At 40.2% G+C, this 9,973-nt stretch overlaps 1 protein-coding gene across 1 annotated transcript in view; it reads left to right on the forward strand.

Moving 5' to 3' along the window:
• Positions 1 to 9,763: 9,763 nt before the first annotated feature.
• The window catches only part of MECP2 (methyl-CpG binding protein 2), a 55,272-nt gene continuing 55,062 nt past the window's right edge, over positions 9,764 to 9,973 (forward strand). The window contains exon 1 of the mRNA XM_070366115.1: positions 9,764 to 9,909. Coding sequence (XP_070222216.1) covers positions 9,848 to 9,909 — 62 coding nt within the window. The 5' untranslated portion in view covers positions 9,764 to 9,847. The remainder of the gene's footprint in view (positions 9,910 to 9,973) is intronic.

Consider the following 9,973-nt stretch of genomic DNA (forward strand, 5'->3'; position numbering starts at 1 on the left):
GGTCTCTAGTCTTACCCTTTCTGCTGTTTTCCTCTATTTATTTGCATTGTTCATCGAAGAAGGCCTTCTTGTCTCTCCTTGCTATTCTCTGGAACTCTGCATTTAGTTGGGTGTACCTTTCCCTTTCTTCCTTGCTTTTCACTTTTCTTCTTACATCACCTATGTGTAAAGCCTCCTCAACCACTTTGCCTTCTTGCACTTCTTTTTCTTTGGGATGGTTTTGTTTGCTGGCTCCTGTACAATATTATGGACCTCTGTCTAGAGTTCTTCAGGCGTTCTGTTTACTAGATCTAATCCCTTGAATCTATTTGTCACCTCCACTGTATATTCATAGGGGACTTGATTTAAGTCATACCTGACTGGCCTCATGGTTTCTCCTGCTTTCTTTAGTTTAAGCCTGAATTTTACTATGATCTGAGCCATAGTCGGCTCCAGGTCTTGTTTTTGCTGAGTGTAAACAATGTCTCCATCTTCAGCTACAAAGAATGTAATCAATCTGATTTCAGTATAGACCATCTTGTGATGTCCATGTGTAAAGTCGTCTCTTGTGTTGTTGAAAAAAGGTGTTTGCTATGACCAGTATGTTCTCGGCAGAATTCTATTAGCCTTTTCCCTGTCTCATGTTGTACTCCAAAGCCAATCTTGCCTGTTACTCCAGGTATCTCTTGACTTCCTACTTTTGCATTACAATCTCCTATGAAGAATAGAACATCTTTTTTTGGTGTTAGTTCTAGGAGGTCTTCTGGGTCTTCATAGAACTAATCAGTTTCAGCCTCTTCTGTTATTTCTTGAGCACCTTCAAACACCAGTATGCTTTTGTTCCCTGAATTTCCTCCAGTCTCCTCCCTCCCTGTTAGTGATTATCTTTTCATTTTTATCAAGATGGTACATAAATGCTAACTCTGACAATATATAAGTAAGTGTAGTTGATACCAACTGGTCAAAGATACATGGCTATAGAAAGTTAATAGAACAAGAGACCTGAGTGTATTATTCAAACTTACAAAGAACTAAAGATAACAGTGTGAATATCAAATACGGTATGTCAGGGGTCACCAAGACCACCCTCAGAAACACCCAAGGCTGATGAGTTAACCCTTTACTACCCCTGGAGGGAAGAGAGCCGTGTCCCACCCTATAAAAAAACCTCTCTCTCCATGTTTTGTGCATAGGTTGACTCTAAAAGTTGAAAAATCAAAGACAAAAATTCAAATTAGGATGTTTCTGTAAATATTTTAAAAGCCCAATCAAAAAGAGGATTACATTTCCTTCTTATAAATAAAATTTGATGACCCCTGGGCCATTTGAAAAGAGAAGTTTCTTAGCGTCACGGGCTAACAGATTCTCTTTTATTAAACATCATCAACTGGTAGAATTATATTTTACTTTGCTTCTTATTTTGAAGATAGCTTCCAGTGCAGTTCTTTTTTCCCCTGCTGTTTCTAACTGCTTTCCTTATTTTCTTGAACTAATTACCATCATCAAATTCAATTTTCTTCAAACTCCCAATCACACTATCTAATATGTTGAGTTCACATACATACACTTTAAAAAGTTTTTTAAAGTTTTTTTTTTTTTTTTAATTTTTCCTCTCTCCCAGAGCCTGCCATTCTTGTCTTCCAATCTGGACTGATTGCCAATCAGGCCTTCTGCCCAGTTGGCAACCTTGGTATTTCCTGTCACAGCTTTCCTGGATTCGATCCACTGTCTTATGGATACTACGTCTTCCTTTTTCTTGGCTTACGCTCTTGTTTTACTGGAGAACATCCTTAAGTAGCTTCCTAGTGAAAGTCTCTTAGTCGTGTCTGACTCTTTGCGACCCCATAGACTATAGAGTCCATGGAATTCTCCAAGCCAGAATACTGGAGGGAGTTAGCCTTTCCCTTCTCCAGGGGATCTTCCCAACCCAGGGAGTGAACCTAGGTCTCCCTCAATGTAGGCGGATTCTTACCAGCTGAGTCATAAGGGAAGCCCAAGAATACTGGAGTGGGTAGCCTATCCCTTCTCCAGCAGATCTTCCTGACCCAGGAATCGAACCAGGGTCTCCTGCATTGCAGGCGGATTCTTTACCCATGGAGCTATCATGGAAGCTCAAGTAGCTTCCTAAGAAAATATATTTGAGAGGTAAATTTTCTTAGGTATTACATATTATTAAATATTTTTATTTCACTGTCACACTTGATGGATATTTTGGCTGGTGTAGAATTCTAAATTGAAAATCATTTTCTCTTGGAAGTTGGAAAGCATTGCCTTATTATCTTTTTTAAATTGTTGTCCTATTATCTTTTATTGTCCAGTATTATTATGAGGTCTGATTCCTATTCTTTTTCTTGCTTTTATTTGACAAAAACTATTGTTGGCTGCTGGCTGGACTTCCTAGATCACTCACCAAAATCCTTATGTTTTCTCTCATATTTTTTGTCTGTGTTGCTTTGTTCTATTTTCTAGGAGACTTGTTCAGTTCTATCTTTCAATATTTCAATTGAAATTTGAACTTTAATAATCACATTTAATTTCCAATAATTATTTCTTATCCTCAACTCCTTTTACATAATATTCTGTTCTTGTTCTTTGGATAAAATATTTTCTTAGTTCTCTGATATGCTAATTAAAATTTTAAAATTTCTCATGTTTTCCTCCACATTTTCTAGGATTCTTCCAAGTTCATTTTTCACCTATTTCACGTTGAAGGCTTTCTTCAAATTTCTGATGATGCTTTTTGGTTGGTTTATATTCAGCAAAGAAGGGCTGGGTAGCTTTGGAGATTTAATCAGGTTTAAGGGGAATAGGTCCGTTTTCCTGCTTTGACTCCTCAGTGGAAAGCAAGGAGTTGAAGAACAGAGTTGCCCACATGCCTGCTGGAAGCCCCAGTTTTCAAAAGACGTTTCATTCAATTGCTTTAGAGAATCATCCGGTATTTTCCCTGCAGGCCTGCTCCAGCTGCTAACTCAGCTGTCTGGTAGAGGAGAGGAGGTTTCAAATGATGCAACCATTCTGTACTGGGGCCTGCAATGAATCCCCAGGTGTTCAGGCCCATTTAATTCTATTGCCTTCCACCACATGCCTGCTAATTGTGAGCCTACTCTCTGGTGTTATATCTGGCCAACTGGCTCCCACCTACTCCGTAGTCCCTCTGTCTAATATGCTAGGCTGAATGTTTCCTGCCTGTTTTATTCATTAATTAATTCCCATCTTGATCTCCAAAAAATTGTTGAAATCTATCAATTGAGGATAACCTCCCATCCTCATCACATTCCCTTCACTCTGATGAATTTATACCTTTTTGTTCCTGGATACTCTTCTCGTAGTGAGCATCTCATGATAAGAAAACGAGATCCCCTGTGTGTGTACATGTGGGTGTGCACACAGAAATGTGAGCCAGAATCAATTCATTTCTTATCTATTTTCCTCTTTTTAGTAAGTCAAGTGTTTCTTTGTTTTTTATATTGAAGTATAGTTGATTTACAATGTTGTGTTAATGTCTGCTGTACAGCAAGATGACTTAGTTATACATATATAGACATTCTTTTTTTAAAAAAAATTCTTTTCCATGATGCTTTATCACAGGATATTGAATATAGTTCCCTGTGCTATACAGTGGGACCTGGTTGTTTAGCCATCCCATATATAATAATTTGCATCTGCGAATTGCAAACTCCAACTCCATCCATCCTCTATATTTTCCTCTTTTCTAATAAATGTAGTTACAGTAATTAATTTTTCTAGATGACCAGTTTGGCCACACAGCTTAGGTTTTAATATGTAAGGCTCTCATTGTTGGTCATTTCTAAAGAGTTTATAATTTTACTCTATGTTTCCTCTTTAACCAAAGAGTTATTCTGAAGCCTATTTAAAAACTTTCAAGTGGAGAATACATTTTTGGTTTAGTTTTGTTTTACTTTTGCCCATTCTTTTGTTCTTAAGTTTTAGTTTTATTATATTGTTGCCAGAGACTGAACTGCATGATTTGTACATTTTGGAATTTACTGAGTTTAAAACTTTAATTCATAAGCAACTTTACGAAATGTTCCATAGTGTTTGAAATATATTTGTGGTTTTATGTTTTGTAGTATCATCTGGGATGTTAGTTCTAAAATTTTGAACTGTTTTACCTTTCTTATTTTCTGTGGTCATTTTGGATTTGCTCTAAAAATATATATGCTTTCTATCAGTTCAGGGATTTTTAGAAAGAGTAAAAGTTTATGATCTCTTTGCCATGTCAGTAAAATCCTCCAGGTTGTAGCTTGTCTGTCAATTGCTATCTATACTATATTGTTCTTGTTTTTTATCTTATATAGTCCCATTTTCAAGGGGATGTATTTAAAAATTTTTATAGTTGTCCCATTTTTTAAAATGGCCCATTTTAAATTCTACTAGTAAATACTTTAGACTCTAGTTTATTTTTCTACTTTTCAATGGCAAGAGTGAAATTGTATCATTTAAGTTCCATTTATTCAAACTAAGGAATTTGGCAAGACCCTCACCATTGGTTTTCTGTTTCAAAAATGTCTTGAACACTTCCTCTTCTTGATCTAGAATTAACTTGTTAAAAGTCCATAAAAACGCCTAGATTTTGACTCAGGCAAATAATTTCCAGATTAATTTATGAAGAATTGACATCTTTATTATGTCAGCTCTTCCTTTCCAGAACTGCGGTAGTTTCTATTTTTTCAGGTCTTCTTTTTTTTTCAGTAAAGTTTTATACTTTTTAATATAGTTTTTTGTCATGTTTTATTGTTTATTCCAAACTGTTTTATAATTTTTGTGGCCTAAGTTGAATGTTTTTTTTCCCATTTCTTTTCCAGCTTGTTACTGGCTGGATCTGTATGCCTGCATCCTAACAGCAAGGGAATCCATCTGGGGTTAATGGGTCTTTCTCTTCAGAGTGAAACTCCAAGGATAAGGTTTAAAAGAGAACGGACAGTGAAGGATGGGTGTTTTATTTTACACGAATGATGTTGCACCAAAGATCTTCTGTTTCTTGCTTTGTTCCCATTAACACCATTAAACATGATGTTTGCTTGAAGTTTTTTAACGGATGATTTTGATCAGATTAAGAAAATTCCCTCCTATTCATAGTTCTCTAAGTTGTTGTTAATTTTCTTTTTATCATAAGTAGGTATTGAATTTTATCAAAGGCTTTTTCTGCATATATTGATATGGTCATATAATTTGCTTCCCTTAAATTTGTTAAGTCTGATTTTCTAATTTTAAGCCATCCTTGCAATCTTAGAATAAAACTCAGCTTGGTTAGGATATACCAATATATACTGCTGGATTCGGTTTGTCTAGAATTTTTACATCCATTTCCATATTTTGTGTCATCCTTTTATGGTTTGTTATAGTAATTATATTAGTCTCATAAAATAAGTTTGAAGGAACTTCTTTCTTTTCTGTTTATGATTGGAATTGTTGTTGTTGTTCAGTCCCTAAGTCGTGTCTGACCCTTTGCAACTCCATGGACTGCAGCATGTCAGGCTCCCCTGTCCTTCACTATTTCCCAGAGTTTGCTCAAACACTTGTCCATTGAGTCAGTGATGCTATCTAATCATCTCATCCTTTGCCGCCTTCTCCTTTTGCCTTGATTCTTTCCCAGCATCAGGGTCTTTTCCAATGAGTCAGTTCTTTGCATCAGGTGGCCAAAGTATTGGAGCTTCAGCTTCAGCAGCAGTCCTTCCAATGAATATTCAGGGTTGATTTTTTTAGGATTGACTGGTTTGATCTCCTTGCAGTCCAAGGGACTCCCAAGACTATTCTCCAGTACCACAGTTCCAAAGCATCAATTATTTGGCGCTCAGCCTTTTTTAGGGTCCAACTCTCACATCCATACACAACTACTGATAAAACTATATCTTTGACTCTACACCTTTTTGGCAAAGTGATGTCTCTGCTTTTTAATACGCTGTCTAGATTTGTCATAGGGCTTCCCAGGTGGTGCTGGGAATTAAGAAACCACCTGCCAATGCAGGAGACATGAGACATGGGTTTGATCCCTGGGTAGAAAGGCATGGCAACCTGCTCCAGTATTCTTGCCTGGAGAATCCCATGGAAAAAGGAGCCTGGTGGGCTACAGTCCATAGGTTTGCAAAAAGTTGGACACAACTGAAGCAACTTAGCAAGCACAGGTTTGTCATAGCCTTCTTTCCAAGAGCAAGCATCTTTTTATTTCATGGCTGCAGTCACCATCCACAGTGATTTAGGAGCCCAAGAAAATAAAATCTGTTACTGCTTCCACTTTTTCCCCATCTATTTGCCATGAAGTGATGGGACTGGATGACAAGATGTTAGTTTTTGAATGTTGAGTTTTAAGAAAGCCTTTTCACTCTCCTCTTTCACCCTCATCAAGAAGTTCTTTAGTTCCTCTTCACTTTCTGCCATTAGGGTGGTATCATCTGCATATCTGAGGTTGTTGATCTTTCTCCCTGAAATCTTGATTACAGCTTGTGATTCATCCAGTGTGGCATTTTGCATGATGTACTCTGCATATAAGTTAAATAAGCAGGGTGACAATATACATCCTTGATGTACTCCTTTCCCAATTTGGAACCAGTCCATTGTTATATGTCCAGTTCTAACTGTTGCTCCTTGACCTGCATACAGGTTTCTCAGGAGGCAGGTAAGACTGTCTGGTATCCCCATCTCTTAAAGAATTTTCCACAGTTTGCTGTGATCCACACAGTCAAAGGCTTTGTTGTAGTCAATGAAGCAGAAGTAGATGTTTTCCTGGAATTCTCTTGCTTTTTCCATGATCCAATGGATGTTGGCAATTCGATCTCTGGTTCCTCTGCCTTTTCTAAATCCAGCTTGAACATCTCAAAGTTCTCAGTTCATGTACTGTTCAAGCCCAGCTTGAAGGATTTTGAGCACTACCTTGCTAGCATGTGAAATGAGTGCAATTTTGCGGTAGTTTGAACATTCTTTGGCATTGCCTTTCTTTGGGATTGGAATGAAAACGGACCTTTTCCAGTCCTGTGGCCACTGCTGAGTGTTCCAAATTTGAGTACAGCACTTTCACAGCATCACCTTTTAGGATTTGAAATAGCTCAGCTGGAGTTCCATCACCTCCACTAGCTTTGTTTGTAGTAATGCTTCCTAAGGCCCACTTGACTTTACATTCCAGTATGTCTGACTCTAGGTGAGTGACCACACCATCGTGCTTATCTGAGTCATTCAGACCTTTTCTATACAGTTCTTCTGTATATTCTTGCTACTTCTTCGTAATCTCTTCTGCTTCTGTTAAGTCCTTACCATTTCTGTTCTTTATTGTACCCATTTTTGCATGAAATAGTCCTTTTGTATCTCCAATTTTCTTGAAGAAATTTCTAGTCTTTCCCATTCTATTGTTTTCCTCTATTTCTTTGCAGTATTCACTTAAGAAGGCTTTCTTATCTCTCCTTGCTGGTCTTTGGAACTCTGCATTCATTTGGATATATTTTTCCCTTTCTCCTTTGCTTTTCGCTTCTCTTCCTTTCTAAGTGGTCTGTAAGACCTCCTCAGACAACCATTTTGCCTTCTTGTATTTTTCTTTGGGATGATTTTGGTCACTGCCTCCATACATTGTTACAAACCTCCATCCATAGTTTTTCAGGCACTCTGTCTATTAGATCTAATCCATTGAATCTATTTGTCACTTCCACTGTATAATCATAAGGGATTTAATTTAGATCATACCTGAATGGCCTATTGTTTTTCCCTACTTTTTTCAAGGTAAATCTGAATTTTGCAATAAGGAGCTCATGATCTGAGCCACAGTCAGCTCTAGGTCTTGTTTTTGCTGAGTGTATCGAGCTTCTCCATCTTTGGCTGCAAAGAATATACTCAATCTGATTTCAGTGAAAGTAAAATCCAATGCTGTGAAGAAGAATATTGCCTAAGAACCTGTAGTGTTAGGTCCATGTATCACAGTAAATTGGGTGTGGTCAAACAGGAGATGGCAAGTGTGAATATCAACATTTCAGGAATCAGTGAACTGAAATGGACCAGAATGGGTGAATTTAATTCAGTTGACCATTTTATCTACTACTGTGGGCAAGAATCCCTTAAAAGGAATGGAGCAGCCCTCATAGTCAACAAAAGAGTTAGAAATGTAATCTCAAAACAACATAATGATCTCTGTTTGTTTCCAAGGCAAACCATTCAACATCACAGTAATCCAAGTCTGTTCCCCAACCACTAATGCTGAAGAAGCTGAAGTCAATCGGTTCTATGATCTATAAGACCTTCTAGAACTAATATCAGAGAAAGATGTCCTTTTCATCATAGTGGATTGGAATGCAAAAGTAGGTCAAGAGATACCTGGAGTAACAGGCAATTTTCGCCTTGGAGTACAAAATGAAGCAGGGCAAAGGCTAACTGGGTTTTTCCAGGAGAAGACACTGGTCATAGATAACCCTATGGGGAATAAAATGAGAGCAAAAGCCGGTGGACATCTAATTAGCACCCCTTTCACTGTTGCTTTATCTACCTCAAATTCTTATCACTATGTAACATTTTATTTTATACTTTTTGTATGTTCACTCTGAATCTTCCCCTACAAGAATGTTAATTTGGTGTCTTATTCAGTACTCTGCATCCAGAGCCTGGAACAGTGCCTGGTACATAACAGGGATTTAATAAATGAATGGGGGTGGGGTAGGGAGTCACATCAGAATCAGACGGTTCCTTCTTAACTGGAGAAGTAGCAAAAAGAGAATCGGATGGATTGGATGATAGCTGGAATCAGAGTAAAGTCGCCTTAACAGACAGTACTATCCTGAACACTCCATTAGCTAAAGGGAAGTGAAGTGAAAGTCGCTCAGTCGTGTCTGACTCTTTGCGACCCCATCCAGGCCAGAATACTTGGAGTGGGGTAGCCTTTCCCTTCTCCAGGGGATCTTTTCAACCCCAGGATGGAACCCAGGTCTCCCGCATTGCAGGTGGATATTAACCAGCTGAGCCACAAGGGAAGCCCTCACTAGCTAAAACTTTTTTTCATACTCTTAAAATATTTTTCTATACCAGCGTTATGGGATCTTAAGTCCCAAATTACCTCTTCTGGGCCGAGTGCTTATTTCTTTGTGTTCCCACTGCCCCCTCTGCCCACTCACCCCAAACCATCTCATCCAACCATGACAGGTTTCGTGAAAGCCTTGGCATGCACCCTCTTGCCCCACCAGAGTTGCAAGAAGGTGAAGGCTACAATTCGTTGTTCAGTTATTTCCCTGCCCCTCTGAGAGTGTGGCACACGGTAGGCTCAAATGAAAGAATGCCTTGGGTAGGCCTCGTAAACCAAGATTCCTTATTTGGAACAATGTCAGGCAACTTTGCTGCTTCTACTGAAGGTGGTGATACTGAGAAATGCAGCTGTTGCGGGAGGCTTATAGTAATGTACTTCGTGTGTTTGCGGACAGCAGGTCAAAGGCCCGGGATGGTCGCGCAAACAGGCGTCCGGAACCTAGGCCTTCCCTTGCCCCAGCATCCGCAAAGGCCTATTAATCCTTAATATTCAAATTCGGTCCACTAAACCATCCCCTCGGCGCCCAAGCCGCCTCTTTTCCCCAAATGACGGCCGTTGGCAGCCAATCGGCAGCTAGACGGGGCGTCCGCCCCCTTTTCCCTCGCCGGAACGGACACCGAGTCCCGCCAATTGGGGGCGTCGCCACCGAGGCCCCGCCCCACCCCGACTGCCGCATCCAATGGCGCGCCAGCTCGCTCAGGCACCGGGGGCGGGGCGCAGGCGCGCAGGTGCAGCTGTGCGCAAGCCGGCCGGGAGGGCGGGGCGCGACGTCGGCCGTGCGGGGTCTCGGCGTCGGCGGCGCGCGCGCTCCCTCCTCTCGGAGAGAGGGCTGTGGTAAAAGCCGTCCGGAAAATGGCCGCCGCCGCCGCTGCCGCGCCGAGCGGAGGAGGAGGAGGAGGCGAGGAGGAGAGACTGTGAGTGGGACCGCCGCGGCTGCGGGCGGGGACCCTTGCTGGGGGGCGGGGGGTAGGGGCGGGA

This window comes from Bos mutus, chromosome X (genome assembly GCF_027580195.1).
Source record: "Bos mutus isolate GX-2022 chromosome X, NWIPB_WYAK_1.1, whole genome shotgun sequence".
Classification (NCBI taxonomy): Eukaryota; Metazoa; Chordata; class Mammalia; order Artiodactyla; family Bovidae; genus Bos; species Bos mutus.